This window comes from Mustelus asterias, chromosome 19 (genome assembly GCF_964213995.1).
Source record: "Mustelus asterias chromosome 19, sMusAst1.hap1.1, whole genome shotgun sequence".
Lineage (NCBI taxonomy): Eukaryota > Metazoa > Chordata > Chondrichthyes > Carcharhiniformes > Triakidae > Mustelus > Mustelus asterias.
In genome coordinates, this window is record NC_135819.1 from 6,106,820 (window position 1) to 6,132,313 (window position 25,494).

Below are 25,494 nucleotides of genomic sequence, written 5' to 3' on the forward strand. Positions count from 1 at the left end.
TAAGGTCCCAGCGGATTAGAAAACTACTACTTAACACTGCTATCCAAGCAGAGAGACAAAAAGCATGAACTCAAATGGCCTAACACCTGAAATTGGGAAAATGTTGGAACTGATTATTAAGGAGCTAGCAGATGCATTGAGATAGTCAACATGATTTTGTGTTCTTTGAGGACACACCAAGTGTCCTCAAGATGGGAGTGTATAAAATTATGAAAGGCATAGATAGGGTGAACGGTGGGAAGCTTTTCCCCAGGTCGGTGGTGACGTTCACGAGGGGTCATAGGTTCAAGGTGAAGGGGGGGGGGGAGGTTTAACACAGATATCAGAAGGACATATTTTACACAGAGGATGGTGGGGGCCTGGAATGCGCTGCCAGGCAATGTGGTGGAGGCGGACACACTGGGAACGTTTAAGACTTATCTAGATAGCCATATGAACGGAGTGGGAATGGAGGGATACAAAAGAATGGTCTAGTTTTGACCAGGGAGCGGCACGGGCTTGGAGGGCCGAAGGGCCTGTTCCTGTGCTGTATTGTTCTTTGTTCTAACAAGCAGGGTGATGAAGGATTATCCAGACTCAAAACGTTGGCTCTATTCTCTTTCCACAGATGCTGTCAGACCTGCTGAAACTTTCCAGCATTTTCTGTTTTTGTTTCAGATTCCAGCATCTGCAGTATTTTAAGCAGGGTGATGTCGTGTATTTGGACTTCCCAAAGACATTTGATAAGGTGCCACATACAAATCTACTGCACAAGATAAGAGTTCAAAACGTTGGGGTGATATTAACATGGAAGTTGGGATAAGTAAATCATTTTGAGGTTGGTAGAGGTGGAGTATCAGAGGGATCAGTGCTGAAGCCTCAACTATTTATGAACCAGATTAATGAATTGTATGAATTTGAATACAAAAAATAGGCAGGAAAGCAAGTTGCAAGGGGGACACAAACAGTTCACAAAGGGATATAGACATGTTAAGTGGGTGGGCAGAAATTTGGGAGATAGAATATAAAGCAGGAAAATGAGAAGGACAGAAATTGAGGTCATTCAAATAGAGAGCCTACAACATGCTGTGGTACAGGAGGGCCGGGTGCCCCTGGGCATGAATCACAAAAGTTAACATATAGGTACAATAGGTGATTCGGAAGGCAAATGGAATGTTGACTTTCACTGCAAGGGGGATGGGAGTATGAAAGTAGGGAAGTCTTGCTATTGTACAGAGTGAGACCATGCCTAGGGAACTGCATAGTTTTGGTCTCCTCAAGGATATACTTGCATTGGAAGCAGTTAAGAGAATATTCACTAGATTGATTCCTGGGATAATAGGGTTGTCTTATGGTTGAGCAGGTTGAGGGTTTAGAAGAATGAGAGGTGACCTTATTGAGATATAGAAGAATTTGATGGGGCTTCACAGGGAGGAATCAAGGATGAGGGTGCAGTTTATACAAACGAGTCTTCCATTTAAGATGTAGATGAGGAGAAATGTACTGATCGCTGTTTGTCTCTGGAATTTACCTCGAGAGAGAGCAGCGGAGGATTAGGTAGTCAAGGGTATAGGAGACAGGCAGGAAAATGGAGTTACAGCCACTTTCAGGCCAGCGGTGATCTTATTGAAAGCAGGTTCAATGGGTTAGATCGCCTATTCTTGCTCCACTTTCTTAAGATTTTATAGTAGACACTGTACCATCCTCCCACTTACAAATCTACAGTCCCCAAAGTTTTCCACAATACATGTTACTAACTTCCCATTTTACTGTAACATTAATTCTACTTACGCCTCCTTATTCTCTCCTTCTGTTGTTGGTGCCTCAGTCACTTCAGTAGCCTCCGTTTTAAAACTGGCTTTCTCTTGCTCATCCAACCAGTCAGAAACTGCCTTCAGTGCCCTCTCTGTGTGTGACACCATATTCTGTACCGCTTCCAGTTCTTCTTGAGTTGGGTAGATGGCAGCATGTTTTGCCATCACATGCCGGTCATCATTCACAAATATACGCATGGGACGCTGGAAGTTACACAAGTGAATAGCTAAAAAACATCTTTATTTATGCCAGACAAACTATAGACAATTTACAATAAAATGTTAACATTTTATTAAGTTCAAATTTTCCTTTCCAATTTAGTTATTAAGAAAATAAACTCATTTCAAAGGAAGTTCACTTTATGCTTCCTCCTGAATAGAAACCCTTGCATAATGATGTAACTATCAATAATGTTTATGAAATCTTGTGGGGGATACAAATCCTGCTGGGTATGACTTGGTGTTCACCAGTCACATCCAACTAAGGATGCAGCTTTTGTGAATCTAGATGTTCGGAGGGAAGATGTACTAGCAATTTTGAATAAACTGAAGGTTGATAAGTCCCCTGGGCCTGATGAAATATACCCTAGGATTCTTTGGGAGGCAAGGGATGAGATTGCAGAGCCTTTGGCTTTGATCTTTGGGTCTTCACTGTCCACGGGGGTGGTGCCAGAGGACTGGAGAGTGGCGAATGTTGCTCCTCTGTTTAAGAAAGGGAATAGAAATGACCCTGGTAATTATAGGCCGGTTAGTCTTACTTCGGTGGTCGGTAAGTTGATGGAAAAGGTCCTTAAGGGATAGGATTTACGACCATTTAGAAAGATGCAGCTTAATTCGGGATAGTCAGCACGGATTCGTGAAGGGCAAGTCTTGCCTCACAAATTTGATAGAATTTTTTGAGGAGGTAACTAAGTGTGTTGATGAAGGTAGTGCAGTTGATGTCATATACATGGATTTTAGTAAGGCATTTGATAAAGTCCCCCATGGTCGGCTTATGAAGAAAGTAAGGATGTGTGGGATAGAGGGAAGTTTGGCCGATTGGATAGGTAACTGGCTATCTAACAGAAGACAGAGGGTGGTGGTGGATGGAAAATTTTCAGACTGGAAACCGGTTACCAGCGGAGTGCCACAAAGATCAGTGCTTGGTCCTCTGCTATTTGTAATTTTTATAAATGACTTGGAGGAGGGGGCTGAAGGGTGGATCCGTAAATTTGCTGATGACACCAAAATTGGAGGAGTAGTGGATGAGGTGGAGGGCTGTTATAGGCTGCAAAGAGATATAGACAGGATGCAGAGCTGGGCTGAAAAATTGCAAATGGAGTTTAACCCTGATAAATGCAAGGTGATTCATTTTGGGAGGACAAATTTGAATGTGGATTACAGGGTCAAAGGTAGGGTTCTGAAGACTGTGGAGGAACAGAGGGATCTTGGGGTTCATATCCACAGATCTCTGAAGGTTGCCACTCAAGTAGATAGAGCCGTGAAGAAGGCCTATAGTGTGTTGGCGTTCATTAACAGGGGGTTTGAGTTTAAGAGCCGTGGGGTTATGCTGCAACTGTATAGGACCTTGGTGAGACCACATTTGGAATATTGTGTGCAGCTCTGGTCACCTCACTATAAGGATGTGGAGACACTGGAAAGAGTGCAAAGGAGATTTACCAGGATGCTGCCTAGTTTGGACGGTAGGTCTTATGAGGAAAGGTTGAGGAACTTGGGCTTTTCTCTTTGGAGCGGAGGAGGTCGAGAGGAGACTTGATAGAAGTTTATAAGATGATGAGGGGGATAGATAGAGTGAACGTTCAAAGACTATTTCCTCAGGTGACTGGAGCGGTAACTAAGGGGGCATAACTATAGGGTTCATGGTGGAAGATATAGGAGGGATGTCCGAGGTAGGTTCTTTACTCAGAGAGTGGTTGGGGTGTGGAATGGACTGCCTGCAGGGATAGTGGAGTCAGAAACTTTAGGAACATTTAAGAAGCTATTGGATAGGCACATGGAGCACTTCGGGATGATAGGAAGGAAATAGCTTGATCTGGGTTTCAGACAAAGCTCGGCACAACATCGTGGGCCGAAGGGCCTGCTCTGTGCTGTACTGTTCTATGTTTTAGACAGAGAGCACCAACAAATTACTTGACCACAGATTACTGCTAACCTAGATCTTATCCTCAAGCATACACATATCAATTCTGACAGATAAGGCTATATCAGTGGAAAACTTTAGCCATAGATTGTTGAAGCATTCCAAGCTTAACTGAAACTATTTCAGTATTATAATGACCATTGAAGAAATTTTCCTGAATAAATTGAGCATTAGGAAAGCTAATTACTCAGTAAAGTACAATCCAAAAAAGGGTAAATTCCAAAATCTTGGTGTCCAATATACTAACATTCCAGGTAGAAATCACCACCTGCACTGAGGCTATAAAAAGCAATTTCCCTTGCTGCACCCCCCACCACCTATCATCCCACCCTGCCATAGCATCTGATGTCCACACTTCCACTCTCTTTATTTTTCTAACTTATGGATCAGCAGCAGTGATTACTCGCCTTCCTACATGTTCCACTGTAATATGCTACACTTGCACATTGTTAAGTGGCTATTCATATTGTTTTAAAACATGACAGAAGATTTCTTATTCCTTCAGCAATCATTCGTGGAAAACTTGCTCAGTGCAGGAAATGAAATGCCTCAAACTCACAGGATCTGTCGCAAAGGATAGAGCAGGGTACAAGGCAGGTATCAAACAGATCGGACAGAACAGTCAGTTTAAGACATCATAATTTTTCCTTAAATTCAGTCAAAGGACCAAAATGGGAGGATAACCCCGTTTAATGCAAGAAAATGGAATTGAAGATTATCATATCAGCCATGATCTCATTGAATGGCACAGAAGTCTCGATGGGCTGAATGGCCTGTTTCTGCTCCTCCCGTCTTATGGTCACATCCTATACAATCCATCAGATGCATTTCTGTAACAGCTACCAACACTGGTCTGCTTGCCACCCATAAAAGAAGATTGGGGAAAACCCAAGTTTTCAGTCTCCAAAAGGGTTAGAGAAGTGCTCTTACAAGATGACCCTCTCAAAACAAAAAGTGACCAACAACTAGAAGACTCCAATCAAGATTGAAACAAGAGTCCTTCCCAATGGGTGACAGTATATGGAGGGAAGTATTTATGTATCTGCTGAGTAACCAGGCAACAGTTTACAGCTGAGCACGACAGCAGGTTTTGCCAATTGAAATGAATGTGTGGCTGAGGAGCTGGTGCAGAGGGCAGAGATTCAGATCTTTTGGAGCACTGGGAACTCTTCTGGGGCAGAGGTGAACCGTACAAGAGGGACGGGTATCACCCGAACTGGAGGAGGAACCAATATACTGGTGGGGAGATCTGCTAAAGCTACTCGGAAGGGTTTAGTCTGGTGGGGAGTGGGACCCTGAAGAGTAGTGAGGCAAAAGGGGATGTTGAGGCTTACGCAGAATTTAAAGAAAGTAAGTTAAATAGACATGAGCATGGCAGGGAACAAGGGAAGACTGATTAATTAAAACTGCATTTATTTCAGTGCAAGAGATCTGACAGGTAAGGCAGATGAACTCAGGACTTGGGTGGATACATGCGACTGGGATATCTTGGCTATTACGGAAACCTGGCTGAGGGAGGGCCAGGACTGGTAGCTCAATGTTTTGGGGTACAGATACTATAGGAAGGATAGAAGAGGCGGCAAGAGAGGAGGGGAGGAGTGGTGTTTTTGATTAGGGAAATCACAGCAGTACTTAGAGAAGATATTCCCGAGGGATCATCCAGTGAGGCTATATGGGTAGAACTGAGGAATAAGGAGGGGATGAGCACTTGAATGGGATTTTACTACAGGTCCCAATAATCAGCGGGAAATTGAAGAGCTAATATGGAGGGAGGTCACAGATAGTTGCAAAAATAATAGGGTTGTAATCATGGGGGATTTTAACTTTCCAAACATAGACTGGGACTGCCATAGTGTTAGGGGCTTGGATGCGTGTGTTCAGGAAACAATTTTCAATCAATCTGTAGATGGCATCTATTGATTTTAAAACAGTTATGGAAAAAGATTGGTCTGGTCCACAAATTAAAATTTCTAAACTGGGGCAAGACCAATTTTGATGGGAATGGACAGGAACTTTCAAAAGTTGATTGGGGGAGGTTGTTCACAGGTAAAGGGGCGTCTGGCAAGGGAAATCAAGGGACATGAGATAGCTTTGGCAGATAAGGTAAAGGAGAATCTAAAGAGATTCTACAAGCATATTAAGGGCAAAAGAGTAACTCAGGAGAGAATAGAGTCCCTTAAAGATCAACGAAGTTGCCGATGTGCGGAGCCACAGGAGATGGGCGAGTATGAACAAATATTTCTCATCTGTATTTACCATGGAGAAAGACGTGGAAGCCAGGGAAATGGGGAAGTATATAGTGATGTCTTGAAAAGCGTCCACATTACAGGTGGTGTTCGAGGTCTTAAAACGCATAAAGGGAGATTAATTCCCAGGACCTGATCAAGTGCATCCCAGGACCTGTGGAAGGCTCGGGAAGTAATTCCAGGGCCCCTAGCGGAGATATTTGTATCATCGACAGCCACTGGTGAGGTGCCAGAAGACTGGAGGAAGGCAAATGTTGTGCTGTTATTTTAAGATGGCAGGGAAAAGCCAGGGAACTACAGACCAGTGAGCCTAACGTCGGTGGTGGGTAAGCTGTTGGAGGGGATTCTCAGAAACAGGATTTACATGCATTTGGAAATGCAAGGACTGATTAGAGATAGTCAGCACAGCTCTGTGCGTAGGAAATCATGTCTTATAGTTTTTTGAAAGGGTGACCAAGAAAATAGATGAGGGCAGTGTGGTAGACATTGTCTACATGGGCTTTAGCAAGGCATCCGACAAGGTACCGCATGGTAGACTGGTCAGTAAGGTTAGATCACATGGGATCTGGAGAGAACTAGCCAATTGGATACAAAATTGGCTTGTCGGAAGTACAGTAAGAAGTTTAACAACACCAGGTTAAAGTCCAACAGGTTTATTTGGTAGCAAAAGCCACACAAGCTTTCGGAGCTCTGAGCCCCTTCTTCAGGTGAGTGGGAATTCTGTTCACAAACAGAACTTATAAGACACAGACTCAATTTACATGAATAATGGTTGGAATGCGAATACTTACAACTAATCCAGTCTTTAAGAAACAAAACAATGGGAGTGGAGAGAGCATCAAGACAGGCTAAAAAGATGTGTATTGTCTCCAGACAAGACAGCCAGTGAAACTCTGCAGGTCCACGCAACTGTGGGAGTTACAAATAGTGTGACATAAATTCTGATTCTAGGATCGCATGATAAAGACTCAGGAGGAAAAAAGCAGAAATATTTATGTGAAATAGTGTGACATAAACCCAATATCCCGGTTGAGGCCGTCCTTGTGTGTGCGGAACCTGGCTATCAGTTTCTGCTCCACGACTCTGCGCTGTCGTGTGTCGCGAAGGCCGCCTTGGAGAACGCTTACCCGAATATCAGAGGCCGAATGCCCGTGACCGCTGAAGTGCTCCCCAACAGGAAGAGAACAGTCTTGCCTGGTGATTGTCGAGCGGTGTTCATTCATCCGTTGTCGCAGCGTCTGCATAGTTTCCCCAATGTACCATGCCTCGGGACATCCTTTCTTGCAGCGTATCAGGTAGACAACGTTGGCCGAGTTGCAAGAGTATGTACCGTGTACCTGGTGGATGGTGTTCTCACGTGAGATGATGGCATCTGTGTCGATGATCCGGCACGTCTTGCAGAGGTTGCTGTGGCAGGGTTGTGTGGTGTCTTGGTCACTGTTCTCCTGAAGGCTGGGTAGTTTGCTGCGGACAATGGTCTGTTTGAGGTTGTGCGGTTGTTTGAAGGCAAGAAGTGGGGGTGTGGGGATGGCCTTGGCGAGATGTTCGTCTTCATCAATGACATGTTGAAGGCTCCGGAGGAGATGCCGTAGCTTCTCCGCTCCGGGGAAGTACTGGACAACGAAGGGTACTCTGTCCACTGTGTCCCGTGTTTGTCTTCTGAGGAGGTCGGTGCGGTTTTTCGCTGTGGCGCGTCGGAACTGTTGATCAATGAGTCTAGCGCCATATCCTGTTCTTATGAGGGCATCTTTCAGCGTCTGGAGGTGTCTGTTGCGATCCTCCTCATCCGAGCAGATCCTGTGTATACGGAGGGCTTGTCCGTAGGGGATGGCTTCTTTAACGTGTTTAGGGTGGAAGCTGGAGAAGTGGAGCATCGTGAGGTTATCCGTGGGCTTGCGGTACAGTGAGGTGCTGAGGTGACCGTCCTTAACTCCATTAAGGACGGTCACCTCAGCACCTCACTGTACCGCAAGCCCACGGATAACCTCACGATGCTCCACTTCTCCAGCTTCCACCCTAAACACGTTAAAGAAGCCATCCCCTACGGACAAGCCCTCCGTATACACAGGATCTGCTCGGATGAGGAGGATCGCAACAGACACCTCCAGACGCTGAAAGATGCCCTCATAAGAACAGGATATGGCGCTAGACTCATTGATCAACAGTTCCGACGCGCCACAGCGAAAAACCGCACCGACCTCCTCAGAAGACAAACACGGGACACAGTGGACAGAGTACCCTTCGTTGTCCAGTACTTCCCCGGAGCGGAGAAGCTACGGCATCTCCTCCGGAGCCTTCAACATGTCATTGATGAAGACGAACATCTCGCCAAGGCCATCCCCACACCCCCACTTCTTGCCTTCAAACAACCGCACAACCTCAAACAGACCATTGTCCGCAGCAAACTACCCAGCCTTCAGGAGAACAGTGACCAAGACACCACACAACCCTGCCACAGCAACCTCTGCAAGACGTGCCGGATCATCGACACAGATGCCATCATCTCACGTGAGAACACCATCCACCAGGTACACGGTACATACTCTTGCAACTCGGCCAACGTTGTCTACCTGATACGCTGCAAGAAAGGATGTCCCGAGGCATGGTACATTGGGGAAACTATGCAGACGCTGCGACAACGGATGAATGAACACCGCTCGACAATCACCAGGCAAGACTGTTCTCTTCCTGTTGGGGAGCACTTCAGCGGTCACGGGCATTCGGCCTCTGATATTCGGGTAAGCGTTCTCCAAGGCGGCCTTCGCGACACACGACAGCGCAGAGTCGTGGAGCAGAAACTGATAGCCAGGTTCCGCACACACAAGGACGGCCTCAACCGGGATATTGGGTTTATGTCACACTATTTCACATAAATATTTCTGCTTTTTTCCTCCTGAGTCTTTATCATGCGATCCTAGAATCAGAATTTATGTCACACTATTTGTAACTCCCACAGTTGCGTGGACCTGCAGAGTTTCACTGGCTGTCTTGTCTGGAGACAATACACATCTTTTTAGCCTGTCTTGATGCTCTCTCCACTCCCATTGTTTTGTTTCTTAAAGACTGGATTAGTTGTAAGTATTCGCATTCCAACCATTATTCATGTAAATTGAGTCTGTGTCTTATAAGTTCTGTTTGTGAACAGAATTCCCACTCACCTGAAGAAGGGGCTCAGAGCTCCGAAAGCTTGTGTGGCTTTTGCTACCAAATAAACCTGTTGGACTTTAACCTGGTGTTGTTAAACTTCTTACTGTGTTTACCCCAGTCCAACGCCGGCATCTCCACATCTTGTCGGAAGTAGACAGAGGATGACAGTAGAGGGTTGGAAGCCTGTGACCAGCAGCATGCTGCAGGGATCAGTGCTGGGTCCACTGTTGTTTGTCAATTACATAAATAAGTAAGTTTGCAGATGACACCAAAATTGGTGGCGTAGTGGACAGTGAAGAAGGTTAACTAGGACTACAGCAGGTTCTTGATCAACTGGGTCAGTGGACCGAAGAATGGAAGATGGAGTTTCATTTAGATAAATGCGAGGTGTTGCATTTTGGTAAGAAAAACCAGGGCAGGACTTACACAGTTAATTGTAGGGCCCTGGGGAGTGTTGTTGAACAGAGAGACCTAGAGGTGCAGTTATAAAGTTCCTTGAAAGTGGTGTCACAGGTAGACAGGATGGTGAAGGTGTTTGGCACACTTGCCTTCATTAGTCAGTGTACCAAGTACAGGAGTTGGGATGTTGTGTTACAACCGTACAAGATATTGGTGCGGCCACATTTGGAGTACTGTGTACAATTCTGGTTGCCCTGCTATAGGAAGGATATTATTAAACTGGAAAGGGTGGAAAAAAGATTTACAAGGATGTTACCGGGCCAGGAAGGTTTGAATTATAAGGAGAGGCTGGATAGGCTCGAACTGTTTTTCCCTGGAGCATAGGAGGATGAGGGGTGACCTTATAGGCATTTATAAAATCATGAGGGACATAGATAAGGTGAATATCCAAAGTATTTTTCCCTGGGGAGTCTAAAACTAGAGGGCATAAGGTGAGAGAGGAAAGATTTAAAAGGGACCGGAGAGGCAACCTTTTCCACACAGAGGGTGGTGCGTATATGGAAAGAGCCAGAGATGGGTACAATTACAACATTTAAAAAAATATTTGGACAGGTACATGGATAGGAAAGGATTTTAGGGATATGGGCCAATCGCAGGCAAATGGGACTAGTTTAGATTCGGAACCCAGTTGGCACGGGCAGGTTGGGCCGAGGGGTCTGTTTCCATATTGTATATCTCTGTGACTGTAAACGTGAATTAATCAGTTTTTCACAAATGAAATGGAGACAGGTAGGTAAATCCCTGGGACCTGATGAAGTGTATCCCAGGACATTGTGGGAGGCGAGGTAGGAAATTGCGGGTACCCTAGCCAAGATATTTGAATCATTGATTGTCACGGGTGAGGTGCCTGTAGATTGGAGAGTGGCAAATGTTGTGCCTTTGTTTAAAAAGGGCTGCAGGGAAAAGCCTGGGAACTACAGGCCAGTTAGCCTCACATCTGTGGTGGAAGGTATTTTGAGAGACAGGATCTACAGGCATTTAGAGACACAAGGACTGATTAGGGACAGTCAGCATGGCTTTGTGAGTGGAAAATCATGTCTCATAAATTTAATTGAGTTTTTTGAAGGGGTAACCAAGAAGGTAGATGACGGCAGTGCAGTTGATGTTGTCCACATGGACTTTAGCAAGGCCTTTGACAAGGTACCGCATGGTAGGTTGTTGCATAAGGTTAAATCTCACGGGATCCAGGGTGATGTATCTAAATGGATACAAAATTGAATTGTTTTTCAAACCTGAGGCCTATGACCAGCGGTGTGCCTCAGGGATCAGTGCTGGGTCCACTGTTATTTGTCATTTATATTAATGATTTGGATGAGAATATAGAAGGCATGGTTAGTAAGTTTGCAGATGACACTAAGATTGGTGGCATAGTGGACAGTGAAGAAAGTTATCTCCAATTGCAACGGGATCTTGATCAATTGGAGCAGTGGGCTGACGAATGGCAGATGGCGTTTAATTTAGACAAATGAGAGGTGATGCATTTTGGTAGATTAAATCAGGGCAGGACTCACTCAGTTAATGGTAGGGCGTTGGGGAGAGTTACAGAACAAAGAGATCTAGGGGTACATGTTCATAGCTCCTTGAAAGTGGAGTCACAGGTGGACAGAGTGGTGAAGAAGGCATTCGGCATGCTTGGTTTCATCAGTCAGAACATTGAATACAGGAGTTGGGACGTCTTGTTGAAGTTGTACAAGACATTGGTAAGGCCACATTTGGAATACTGTGTGCAACTCTGGTCACCCTATTATAGAAAGGATATTGTTAAACTAGAAAGAGTGCAGAAAAGATTTACTAGGATGCTACCGGGACTTGATGGATTGAGTTATAAGGAGAGGTTGGATAGACTGGGACTTTTTTTCTCTGGAGCGCAGGAGGCTGAGGGGTGATCTTATAGAGGTCTATAAAACAATGAGGGGCACAGATCAGCTAGATAGTCAATATCTTTTCCCAAGAGTAGGGAAGTCTAAAACTAGAGGGCATAGGTTTAAGGTGAGGGGAGAGATATAAGTGTCCAGAGGGGCAATTTTTTCCACATAGAGGGTGGTGAGTGTCTGGATCAAGCTGCCAGAGGTAGTAGTAGAGGCGGGTACAATTTTGTCTTTAAAAAGCATTTAGATAGTCTCTTTTAGAGTTGTTGGTGGAGGGATAAATTTTGATCAGGAATGGTGGCATTGGATCATTTATGTCCACCTAAGTGGGCATGAACGGTATGCTTTGTCTACATAGCACACAAGGAACAATACTTTTCACTGTATACTGATACATGTGGCAATAAATCAAAATTCAAATTATGCTCTTTAAAAAGTACAGTTGGTCAGCCACCGTTAGAAGTTAACTGTGAATTAATTTTAAGGGCACAGTTGAGATCTGAGCCCAGGAAGAGTACACTGAATCTTTAGAAAAATACTGAAGCAACCTTCCCTCAAAGGGCAGAGCCACTTTGGGTACAATGGGTATAGAGGGATATGGCCAAATGTGAGCAATTGGGATTAGCTTAGGGGTTTAAAAAAAAAGGGCGGCATGGACAAGTTGGGCCAAAGGGCCTGTTTCCATGCTGTAAACCTCTATGACTCCACGACAGCAACATCCTCAGACAACCACAAATTACTCTTTTAATCAGAAAAAACACATTTAATATAGCCACAGGCCAACAGGGACAAAGAAAAAATCCTTTTCCCATACTGCTACACTTACCATTTTGGTTTCAGCCTCCACCCGTTCTACCTTGGTGGGTTTCTTTGGCTTCTTGTGTGATTTCTTTGGCGCTTTGGGAAGCTTTTCCAATGCCCTCAGATGATACGATTTCAGTCTTTCCTCAAAGCACAGACAGTCGTACCACAGACGCAGCTCCTCGTACCTATAATTGAACCGATTAATAAGAACCTGTATCTCTTCTCACTCAGCACCTTCTAAAAGGGTTTAAATATTCAGTTAACGTGAGCTCAACTGCAGCTCCAATATAAATCTTACGATCCACCTTATTGTAAAACAGCAGGATTAAACATATACTGGAAACTTGCGGCAAACTATCCAGACTTGTCTTCTAGTTTGAATGAATTGACTTGTTCCATCAGTCCAATCAAGAGAATTGAGGAAAACGTTCCTAATCTGTTTCTATCCATTATCATATTTAGATACAATTTTGTTACTCTTACCACCCACATGACACAAATCTACATAGTTCCCAGGCAGTTGCATGATGTGCACCAGCTACTCAGACAACGGCAAGTACAAACCACAGTCTAAGAATTTAGCAAATGGGAAACAAAGCACATGCAAGACCCATTTCAACTATGGAAATCCTGGGATTATTTTGTGCAGTCAAAATTAAGTTGTCCAAGAACATATATACCCACCAAAATACAGTTCATTCATTACAAAAGCATAGGCTGCAGCCTAGCCAAATAAAGCTGCCAGTAGCTCCTTCTATGTACATCACTGGCATTTCATCTGACTTGGAGCAACTCAACAATATGTTCTAAGAAATCTCAGTATTAAAGTTTAACAACAAAAACAGCCCCAAACTTTATCCCACTAACTCATCACTGCATGTCCCACCTCATCCTCCTTATTCAGGTTTCGACTATAGTGGCACATATTGCAGTTTTGCCAAATAAGGACATCTGGATAACCGGATAATAAATACCAGACTCCAATTCAAGCATTGCAATAACTAGTTACACCTATAATAAAAAGTAGAAGTGATGATCGTCCATTAAAGCATGCTTCAATTTTCATCCACTGCGTTTTATATATACATCATTCCAGAGTCCACACAGTTTTAATAGTAACACTGGCAATACCAGACATCAACAGTTTGCCCACTTGCCTGCGTAGCCTTGTGAGAAACTGAAAATATTTGGGCATGCTACCATGCAGCTTTAAACAAAATACATCATCACGTTTACATCTGTTTGGCGATGAACATATTAAACAAATGCTTACAATGCTGAGCTAACTTATGAATTTGGAATATCAAGTTGGGAGTCACAAAGAAGCTCTGCAAATTAAGAATTTAAAGGAAAACACGCAACACAATTAACTAGAGCTGGACCCATTATGGAAAACAACAAATAAAATGAAGTGAGATTGATGTGGAAGTGTATGTTATCATCAAAGCCAGTGAACATTTGATATGGGCATGGGAGACTTTAGAGAGCTATGTGCCTCAAGGACAGGAGGCCAAAGCAGTTCCTGTCAGGTCCTAAAAGGAGCTTCATGACTAATCATGATCTCAGTTAATAGCAAAATTAACAGATTTGGGATTATACAGTTGATGGAAATGATTCAATGTAGTACACTGCACATGCAGACTCTCCAATCCTTAATACAAGGGGCCGTAAGTATCAATGTAATCATTACATCTCCTACAACATGCAGACAATGTCCCAAGGGTGCAATACAAGTAACAAGGATTCCTTAAAAGGCCAAACTTTTAATTAAGACTCACCTTGGGGACAGTGGACTGAGAACAATGCGACACCCATGACCCCTCCCTCCAAGTTACAATATGCTTTAAACAGCTAGTCATGAAACTCTGAATCGGCAACCTATGGAGCCTAACATTTACCTATCGTAGTCCTGAGGGTACAGGCGCCTGCCACTGCGAATCAGTTCGTCCCAGTACAGGAGCTCCGTGTAAGCCTGCCTCTTGTCCCACACTGGCAGTGGTGGTGCCATCAACTTTAGTTTTCTCTTACCACCTTGAGATTTCTTTGAGCCACCACGAACCATAGCCTGCAAGTAAATGTTTATCCTTTCAAACAAGGAAAGCATTCCACCAACTGTAGAATTATTACTGCACTGCAACGTAGGTTCATTTTAATACCTACGGCCACCTGGCACCAGGACACAATAGATGAGCAGGATTTAGGACAAACATGGGCAACACTAATACTCTTTCATCAAATGGACAACAAAACTACGTTAACTTCGAACCAGCCAAACAATCTAAAACAAAAAATCCAATGCTTTACTAGTGAACCAGTCCACATTGAATCTTCAGGACCAAAAAGTGGCTATTGGGCAGAAAAGGAAAAGTTCAATCAGTCCAGACCAATACCTGTGATTAGCTGGAAAAGTGCCCAGGGACAAAGTTAGGCCATGGTTCCCTACTGTTTTCCTGTTAATCAATGAGCATTTTCTCATAAGTTAGTGATTAATGTAGAAACTGCTAACATCTCAGGATAGGTTATGTGATTGATAGAGAATAAAGGGAAATTGGTTCTAGATAGGGGCACTGTTCGTCAGGAGGATAAATAGGGTCAGGTTGGGCCAACAGCCTATTTTGTTTGCAATTTTATAAGCCGTTATTCGGTAACTGATGGACATAAATGTAAGATGCATCATTAAAAGAATAAAGTTTAACAAAAAATTGCAGAATATTAGAACATTGAATGTTTTACATGGAACAGTATTGGAAGTAAAATAACTATTAGATATTCGAGAGAAAGTTGATAAATATTGGCAGAGACACGAGAAAGGGACTAAGTAGAAAACTCATAAATAACTGATGTAGCTACAATTCCTAAATATTCTCACTGTACTGCAAAATTCTACATTTATAAATATACTTCAAGAATGGTAACACAAGGGACCAAGAAAGATAATGGAGAAATTTTTTCCCCCAAATCAAACTCCCATATTCCAAAAAGTGGATCCACACAGATGTACTTCCACTTCCAGAAGGCAGTCCTGAATTGCTATTAGTATCAAAAAACAAAAGCCAATTGAGCAGCCCAGCATTGCCACTTTCAAAACTTAGTAACTCAGAACAATCAACAGAATTAAGCCACGGGCCTCTGGGTCTGTAGCACAAGTGCCACATCACATGTAGGAATTCCTACACACCCTTCAAGCTTTACCCTTTCCAACTAATTAGTGACAAACCCAACGAGGGGAGATGCAATTCTAGACCTAGTCTTGGAGAATGAAGAAGAGCAAGTGAGTGAAGTGACAGTTGGTGACCATATGGGGACAGTGATCACAATTCAGTTAGATTTAGCATCACCATAGAAAAGAACGGAAAAAGCAGAAGTTATGAACGGGGAAGGCAGATTTTGCAGGAATGAGGAGGGATAATAAGAGGGAGGAAGAACTCGAAGGGTTGGAATCCTCGAAAGTTGATAAGTTGCCTGGGCCAGATGGATTGTTTTCGAGGCTGCTGGAGGAGATAGCAGATAGCAGGGCAAGTCATGCCTCACAAATTTGATTGAATTTTTTGAGGAGGTAACTAAGTGTGTTGATGAAGGTAGGGCAGTTGATGTCATATACATGGATTTTAGTAAGGCATTTGATAAGGTCCCCCATGGTCGGCTTATGATGAAAGCGAGGAGGTGTGGGATAGAGGGAAAGTTGGCCGATTGCATAGGTAACTGGCTGTCTGATCGAAGACAGAGGGTGGTGGTGGATGGAAAATTTTCGGATTGGAGGCAGGTTGCTAGCGGAGTGCCACAGGGATCAGTGCTTGGTCCTCTGCTCTTTGTGATTTTTATTAATGACTTAGAGGAGGGGGCTGAAGGGTGGATCAGTAAATTTGCTGATGACACCACGATTGGTGGAGTAGTGGATGAGGTGGAGGGCTGTTGTAGGCTGCAAAGAGACATAGATAGGATGCAAAGCCGAGCTGAAAACTGGCAAATGGAGTTTAACCCTGATAAATGTGAGGTGATTAATTTTGGTAGGACCAATTTAAATGTGGATTACAGGGTCAAAGGTAGGGTTCTGAAGACTGTGGAGGAACAGAGAGATCTTGGGGTTATGCTGCAACTGTACAGGACCTTGGTGAGACCACATTTGGAATATTGTGTGCAGTTCTGGTCACCTCACTATAAGAAGGATGTGGAAGTGCTGGAAAGAGTGCAGAGGAGATTTACCAGGATGCTGCCTGGTTTGGAGGGTAGGTCTTATGAGGAAAGGTTGAGGGAGCTAGGGCTGTTTTCTCTGGAGCGGAGGAGGCTGAGGGGAGACTTAATAGAGGTTTATAAAATGATGAAGAGGATAGAGTGAACGTTCAAAGACTATTTCCTCGGGTGGATGGAGCTATTACAAGGGGGCATAACTATCGGGTTCGTGGTGGGAGATATAGGAAGGAAATCAGAGGTCGGTTCTTTACGCAGAGAGTGGTTGGGGAGTGGAATGGACTGCCTGCAGTGATAGTGGAGTCAGACACTTTAGGAACATTTAAGCGGTTATTGGATAGGCACATGGAGCACACCAGGATGATAGGGAGTGGGATAGCTTGATCTTGGTTTCAGATAAAGCTCGGCACAACATCGTGGGCCGAAGGGCCTGTTCTGTGCTGTACTGTTCTATGTTCTAGATGCTGAGGATGATTTTCCAATCCTCACTAGATACAGGGGAAATACTGGAGGCAGGAGAAATGCAAACTTAATTCCATTGTTTAAAAAAGGATCAAAGGAAAACCAAACAATTATAGGCCAGTTAGTCTTACATCAGTGGTGGGCAAATTAGTACAATCAATCCTGTGAGATCGTCCATGGGATACAGGGTAATGTGGCAAATTGGATAAAATGTTGGCTTAGTAACAGGAAACAAAGGATAATGGTCAACGGATGCCCTTGTTAATGGAAAGTTCTTTCAAGTCGTGTTCCACAGGGCTCATAGTTGGGACCCTGACAATGTACTAATGATTTGGAGGTTATGCAAGCAGAGTATAACATTTTGCTGACATCTATACAGTAAACCCCACTGCAGAGTTCCAGATACCCACTAACTTCTCTTACTAAGATCCACAATCTTTAGATAGAAACCCAGAATAAATAATATTTAGTAGCTCTTGGCATCCAGTGTCAACTTGGTGTGATGACACCACCCCACCTCCCCAACCACTGTCCCATAGCTGTTTGTTTACATGCTTCAATTATAGCCACTACCTGCTATAGGAAGCACTAAATATCACCACCAGAGCATTGATAATTGAAGTGCTCCGTGGGAAGGGAGAGACCCCCAACAAGAACATAGAGCAAACAAGTGTCAATTCAATCAGCAGTAGGTGAATTGCTTCTGCTTTAACCACGATCATAAAGATGTTGAATGCATTTCCCCAGTGGGGAGATTAGCCAGGGGACTTTCACTGGCATGGTAAACATCAAACATGAAAACCATATATGCATTTTAAAATCCAGCAATAATTCCGTGTCCAAATCAAACCCTGTTGTTTGAAGGAAAGGAGCTTTTAACAGGAGCCTGCACCATCACAGCACTGTTTTTGCAATCTCGAGTATGAAGTTTTCGAAGCAATGATTGAGTTATCTTGTAGTCAATTCAAGTTCAGCTTTACTGCGCCTCCACGTACTGTATTTTACTCCATGCTCAAAGAGCAGACCTTTTACTCATTGACAGGAATAGGTCATGGAGATGGTTTGCTTTCTGTTAAAGCTGTGCTTCTCCCACCCACATACCATGCAGGAACCACAGGCTAACTTAAACGATACGCATGTTCAAAACTCAGCAAGACTTTGAGATGAAAGACACAAGTTGAAGAACAAACACTAGACGTCAAGAAATATATCTAAGTTTATATGTAGAAAGTTTTGAGAACAGATTAAATCAGCATCCATTCAGTAATTATATAAGCAGAAGTTTCCTAAATCTAGGACCTCTAATCATCTACAGCTACAACATTCCAGCCCTCCATTACGACTATGTGCTTAATTGTCATGTAGCTCAAAAAATGAACATGGTCCCAGGGTTCAAAGTCCCTCAGAGCATTTGAAGATGTAGATCCGGCTGCGATGGGCATCTTTTCCATCGAAGCCATAGTTCTTCACAACTGTCAAGATTTGCGTCTGATCTGCCTGTGAGAATTATCAGATTTTAAAGAGGTTTGTAGCAAAAACAAAGATTTTTAATTGGAGACCTCTGAAAGTCTCTCAATTAGGGAACGGTTCCTGTAGATTGGAAAATTATACACGCATCTCCACAATTCATGGAATTATCGGCCAGTTCACCCAACGTCTTTTGCTGGGAAATTACACTAATTAAGTTTATAATTAAAGACTGCCTAAACACCTTTAAAATGTTCAGCTAATCAGAGAGTGCCAGCATGGATTTGTAAAGAGGTCATGTTGGAGAAAGCTGATTAAAGCAGTGGACAGAAGAATGTCTATGATGTTAGCGTGGACTTCCAGAAGGCATTTATAAACTGCTGATAAAGCTGAAGCTTATGAAATTGAAGACAAATTACAGAAGAGGTCACTCACTTTGACTGAAAGGGAACAGGGAACTTTCTAAACAGCAAGAAGAAGTACTTTTTTAAAGGAATGGAAATGGAAACCATATCAGTGCAGCAGGAGGCCATTCGGCCCATCCAGTCTGCAGCCACTCTCCAAAAGAGCAGCTTATCCAGGCTCACCCACCTGCTCTATCCCTGGAACCCCTGTGCATTTACCATGGCTAATCCACTAACCTACATACACCTCTGGAAACTAAGGGGAAGCACGGCCAACCCAACCAGCCATCGATCTCTTCATGACTGTTATTTTGCTAATGTTAATTTTTCTGAGTCCTTAGTGCAATATTAAGCCCTTGTGGGGGTTTCCAGCATGGCAACTCTTTCCTCTACTGTAAATACTAACCCAAAGTATTCAACGTCAGCTATTTTCTTTTTATTGATATTAAGTGTTCAGGGTACACATTACTCCTGATCATCCTCTTTTTCCTAATACAATTTTAAAATCATTGCCTTAATTTTGACATCTCTTACAAGTTTCTTTCCATACCTCCTTTCTATAGTTTGTGATCCTTTACTCTTCTTTATACCTTTTCCATTTGCCAGTATCTGTTTAATCTATTTTTCCATGCCTTCTCCTTTAGATTTGTGTTGCCTCTTACCTCATTAGTCATCCAGTTCCTGATAAACCTGTGTGGTGCTGTCAAATGCCTTCAAAAGGTACGTATTCATGTACATCCATGTCCACTCCATAACACTCCAACAAAAAGCTTAACCAATAATTTTAAATTTGAGATCAATGAACTTCTGCTAGACATACACCGAACAGCTGCTGCTATACTCTGATCAACCTTCAATACCCTTAAATAATTTAATAAAGTTATTCAAGTACGATATACCTTAAATTCACGTGGTCATTCCTTGATTAATCCACGTCTTCTCAAATTAAAGTTTATTTGCTCTAAAATGATCCCCAATAACTTCCCCAACCCCAATATTAGTTTGTAGTTTCCAGGTTTGTATGTCTCCTCTTTCACATGGAAGGATAAATAATACTAACCACCTCCCAGCATTACTCCTGTATCCAATGGGAATTAAAGGAATAGTGAAAAGCTTGGTCCAGAGAGATTCAGGAGTCCACAGGTAAAGATCATTAAAATGCAGTAGATCCAATGCTTAACCAATGGTTAATTAGGCCACATGTGGAGTAGAGTAGTTATAGAGTTTTACAGCATGGAAAGTGGCCCTTCAGTCCACGGTGTCTGTACTGTCCAAACCTCTATCTATTCTAAGATTAGATTTACCAGCACTTGGCCCACAGCCTTGTATGCTGTGCTAGTTTTGGGCACATCATCTTAGAAAGGTTATACTGATCTTGGAAAGTGTGCAGATTCACCAGAATGTTGTAAGATCCGAAAGTTACATCACAAGGAGAGATTACATAAAGTAAACTTGTGTTCAAATGAATATGAAAGATGCAAAAGGTTACAGGGCAATTTAAGTGAGGATTTTAAGGATTCAGAGAAATCGGGTAGGAGAGCCTAGGGTAAAGTCAGAGCTAAGGCATTAAGGAGAAAAGGTGGTGTGAAACACTAAGAAAAAGTTCAAGCAGTAAATTTTTGTTCATTGTTAGGACATGAGTATCGTTGGCTGGCCAGCTATTGCCCATCCTTAGTTGCCCTAGGAGGGCAGTTGAGAGTCAATCACATTGCTGTGGCTCTGGAGTCCAGGTAAGGCCAGACCAGGTAAGGATGGCAGATTTCGTCCCTAAAGGACGTCCCTGAAGTAGCGCACGCGCTCACACACACAGCAGCTGCCAATTTTTATATAAACAAAGAGAAAGCACATACAAACAACATCCCTGGAAAGAGTGAATCAAAGAATCGCTCGAAGGCAGGAAACCATTCAGCCCATCAAGTCTGCACCAACTTTCTAACAGAGCATCTTACCCAGTGGAAGTGAATGTGGAGCCCCAGATGGGCCCAAGATCAAGCACGTAAAACTGAAAACAATACATTCAGCGTCCGTCCCCCCCCATTTTCTGGTCCACCAGTCATTAGGTCAGAGGTTAGTTCTATTTCTCAACTCCTTCCTCCTGCTTCCGCTCCATGTGGCTGATATCTTTACTGTTTCCAATCATCAGATCTAAGCTGGGTTCCAAAAGAATCATGAAAAGCACCTGCAAACGGCTGAGCCTATGAAGGACTAAAGGGGCACAGCACACTATCTTTGAAGGCAACATGACAAGTAAAGAAGTTGTTTAAAAGCATATTGGATCTGTGGCTTCATAAATGAGGAAAAACAAAAATACCACCCTAAATGCTTATAAATCACTGGGCTATTTAACTGGGATGGTGTGTCCAATCTGGAAACACACTTTAGAAAGGATGTTCAGGCCATGAAAGATTTATTAGATTATCAGAGATGCCAGACTTCTGTTATGCATAGAGACTGGAGAAGCTGGGATTGTATGCCCAATAACAGTACCTTTAGGCGCTCAGAATTACAAAGGGTTTAGATAGAGTAGCCAGGGAGAAACAGCTTCCACTGAGGACACAGATAAAAAAATAGATGGCAAAAGGACCAGAAAGGAGACAAGGAGGTTCACAAGAATGATCCTTGGGATGAAGAGCTTGTCGTATGAGGAATGGTTGAGGACCCTGGGTCTGTACTCGTTGGAGTTTAGAAGTATATGGGGGGATCTTATTGAAACTTACAGGATACTGCGAGGCCTGGATAGAGTGGACATGGAGAGGATATCTCTAATAGTAGGAAAAACTAGAACCAGAGGGCACAACTTCAGGCTAAAGGGACGATCCTTTAAAACAGAGATGAGGAGGAATTTCATCAGCCAGAGGGTGGTGAATCTCTGCAACTTTTTGCCACAAAAGGCTGTGAAGGCCAGGTCATTGAGTGTCGTTATGACAGAGACAGATAGGCTCTTGATTAATAAGGGGGTCAGGAGTTATGGGGAAAAGACAGGAGAATGGGGATGAGAAAAATATCAGCCATGATTAAATGGCAAAGCAGACTTGATGGGCCAACTGGCCTAATTCTGCTCCTATGTCTAATGGTCTTATATATAGTGAGTTACGATCAGCAATGCACTTTATAAAATGGTGAAAACTGATGAAATAGCAACTTACAAAATAAAATTGGTTAAACACCTGAAAATGAAACATTTGCAGGACTATTGGGAAAATTGGGTCCAGGTGAATAGCTCTGGCATAGGCACAAGGGGCTGAATGGCCTCCAGTCTGTGTTGCACAACATTTGAGTCAGAAACGGGCACTCAGATCTGTTCTGTTGCCTTGTCAACGCCAGGATTAAATTGACCAGGGTCAGTGCAGAGCTCACATGAACCAGCTGTTGCTGACATCAATGCAGAGACTGGGAGGGGTAGAGCCAGAGTCAGCCATAGCAACTCCACCACCACCCCTCCCCACTGACTAGCCCCAAGCACCAAGTGTTTCCATCCTAAAACAGTTGCAACAGGACTGCCTTTTGTTGCCCCAAATGTGCATTCTGACAGAATGGCCAATCAGAGATTCCATGCAAGCTGGGTGCATTGCAACTATCTTGAGGAATTTGTATGGCCAAACAGAAATCGTCCTGACAAAAAAACAACTTCAACATGAACAATATGTTAAATACTTGGGGGCTATGGCACATGTGGCAATTTTTTGGTGTGCGAGATAATTTACTCTTCCCACCCACACACACTCCTCTCCACCCCCTTTGGAGTGTTTCGATGCAGAGGGATCTGGATGCCCTACTGCAGTGGTTCCCAAAGGGTGTGGCGCGCCACACTGGTGCGGCGAGAGAGGATGGCAAGTGTGGCGGGAAGATTCAAGGACAATCAAAGAAACATTTAAACATGGTTTAAACAAGCATTGTTTTATACTTTCTGGATGTCCCATGATCATATTATAAAGTAGTTGTGTTCTATGTTATGAATCAAAAACTGCTCGGAGTTGTTTTTTTTTGTTTTTGAATGTATTTCTTAACAACAACAAATTCGGTGTGGCACGAGCAAATTTTTATTCCGAAAGTGCGGCCCAGTGAAAAAAGTTTGGGAATCACTGCCCTACTGCATGAGTGGCATAAAACTAGCGTGCATGTACAGCAGGTACCAAGGAAGGCGAATAGAATCTTGGCACGTATTGTTAAAGGAATAGAATATAAAAGTAGTGAAGTGGGCCGCATGATGGCACAATGGTTAGCACTGAACAAAGAAAATTACAGCACAGGAACAGGCCCTTCGGCCCTCCAAGCCTGCACCGACCATGCTGCCCGATTTAACTAAAACCCCCAACCCTTCCGGGGACTATATCCCTCTATTCCCATCCCATTCATGTACTTGTCAAGTACTTGCCCTTTAAAAGTCACGACCGTATCTGCTTCCACTACCTCCCCCAGCAACAAATTCCAGGCACCCACCACTCTCTGTGTAAAAAATCTGTCTCGTACATCTCCTTTAAACCTATGCCCCCTAGTAATTGACTCTTCCATCCTGGGAAAAAGCTTCTGCCTGTCCATGCCTCTCATAATCTTGTAGACTTCTATCAGGTCTCCCCTCAACCTCCGTCGCTCCAGTGAGAACAAACCAAGTTTCTCCAACCTCTCCTCATAGCTAATGCCCTCCATACCAGGCAACATCCTGGTAAATCTTTTCTGTACCCTCTCCAAAGCCTCCACATCCTTCTGATAGTGTGGCGACCAGAATTGAACACTATAATTCCAAGTGCGGCATAACTAAGGTTCTATAAAGCTGCAACATGACTTGCCAATGCTGCCTCACAGTGCCAGGCACCCAGGTTACTGTCTTTGTGGAGTCTGCGCTTTGTCCATGTGGGTTTCCTCCTACACTCCAAAGATGGATTGGCTCTGCTAAATGTGTGCGGATACAAGATAGGGAGAGGGCCTGGGTAAGATATTCTGTCAGTGTTGGTGCTGACAATATGGACCAAAATGGCCTCCTTCTGCACTGTAGGGATTCTATGACTCACTAGAATGATTCCAGAGATGGGGGGGGGGTTTGACTTGCAAGGAGATTTGTCGAGTCTCATAATCCTTGATGTTTAGAAGAACGACAGCTAATTGAGGAGTACAAGATGATGAGGGGGATTGACAAAGTAGACATGGGTGTTCCTGTAGGGCAATGGAGAACAAGAGGTCATTGATTTTCGCTTACCCTAAAGCGGAGATGAGGAGAAATTACTGATCTCAAGGGAGAACATCATGGAATTCACTACCCTTCCTGACTCTCCCTCACTCACCCCTGTACGTATAACTTTCATCACCACATACCAAAAAATTAACCAATAAGCTGCAAACAAAACCCACCCAAGATCATCTGTGAAACATGTCTAGTTTAAATCAAGCCGCCAATAGGGCGAGAACTCAGTGACTCCAATACAGCTTCATTCATGCAAATCTTCCCAAACAGCAACCACCTGCGCGCATGCGCACTGCCTTCACAAAAGCGCACCTCCGACTAGCCAATCAGACGGCCGGAAGGTAAACCAACCAGAGCCTCCCTCCGGCATGGCCAATCAGACAGCTAGACCGTGAACCAATCAGAGAATTCCTCCATCATGGCCAATCAGAGAGCTAGACCGTGAACCAATCACAGCGGCAGACAGCCAGCCATTGCAATCCATTTTGGGGAGACACTGGCGCGCGGTCCCCTCCCCCGCCGCCATTTTGTGCACGGCCGCTGACCGCCTCATGGTGCGGGAGGGGGAGGGGAAACCCATCAGATTCAAACCAGGACGCCGGCTTCAATCCTCAGACCGGGCCGCTTCCGTCCCTCTTATTCACCGTTTCCCTCCCCGCCCCCCCCTCAAACTCCGAGCCCATCCTTCCCCTCCCGCACAACGCCCAAACCCCGGCACTCGGGCCGCGAATGACGCACTTCAGGCCGCCGGTGCGGGTCAGCAGACAGCGCCGGGCTCCCGCTGCCGGCGGTTAGGGGAGCCAAGCGCCAGGACTGCCGTGACCAGGCCTCAGTACCAAGCTCAGCCCTCGGTGGCCTACGCCGGGCTCTCTCTCTCTCTCTCACTCACCGTCGCCCGGCTCCCGGCCGCTCACTCGATGGGAAAAAGGACAAAAAGGCTCACGTGACCCGCGCGCCGTTAACGGCTCCTTTATTGAGTCGAGTGCGCAGGCGCAGCTACGGCTCACTGACCCCGCCTCTCCTTCAAACTGACCAATCCGATCGCGACAAACCGATGACGTTTTGTGCCTGACGCCACGCCCACCAGTACGTCCGGCATCGTCGCCCGGTGGCCGCTGGGTAGTGTAGTTCTTCAGCTGTAACAATTGAAACAATGAAGATGTTGCAGCGACCCTGGATCCAGCTGGACAGTTCCAGCTGCAAATAAATCACCCAGCTTACAAACAAAATAACCTCAAAGCGTTTTCAGAATTAAAATTTGAGATTTGATTCATTATTGTCACAATTACTGAGATGCAGTGAAAAGTATTGTTTCTTGCGTTAAACAGCCTCCCATC

General features: G+C 44.1%; 1 protein-coding gene across 7 annotated transcripts in view; it reads right to left on the reverse strand.

Moving 5' to 3' along the window:
- Positions 1–25,179, reverse strand: part of LOC144507718 (interleukin enhancer-binding factor 3-like) — a 67,084-nt gene extending 41,905 nt beyond the window's left edge. For 4 of the 7 annotated variants that reach the window (XM_078234942.1, XM_078234941.1, XM_078234946.1 and 1 more), the window contains exons 1-4: positions 25,047–25,132; positions 14,356–14,522; positions 12,480–12,642; positions 1,771–1,997 (exon numbers count right to left, since the gene is read on the reverse strand). In XM_078234942.1, the coding sequence (XP_078091068.1) occupies positions 1,771–1,997; positions 12,480–12,642; positions 14,356–14,519 (554 nt within the window). In that variant the 5' untranslated portion in view covers positions 14,520–14,522; positions 25,047–25,132. Of the gene's footprint in view, positions 1–1,770; positions 1,998–12,479; positions 12,643–14,355; positions 14,523–25,046 lie in introns of all 7 variants that reach the window. The other 3 variants (XM_078234944.1, XM_078234943.1, XM_078234947.1) reach the window with 1 other exon arrangement.
- Between the last annotated feature and the right edge of the window lie 315 nt (positions 25,180–25,494).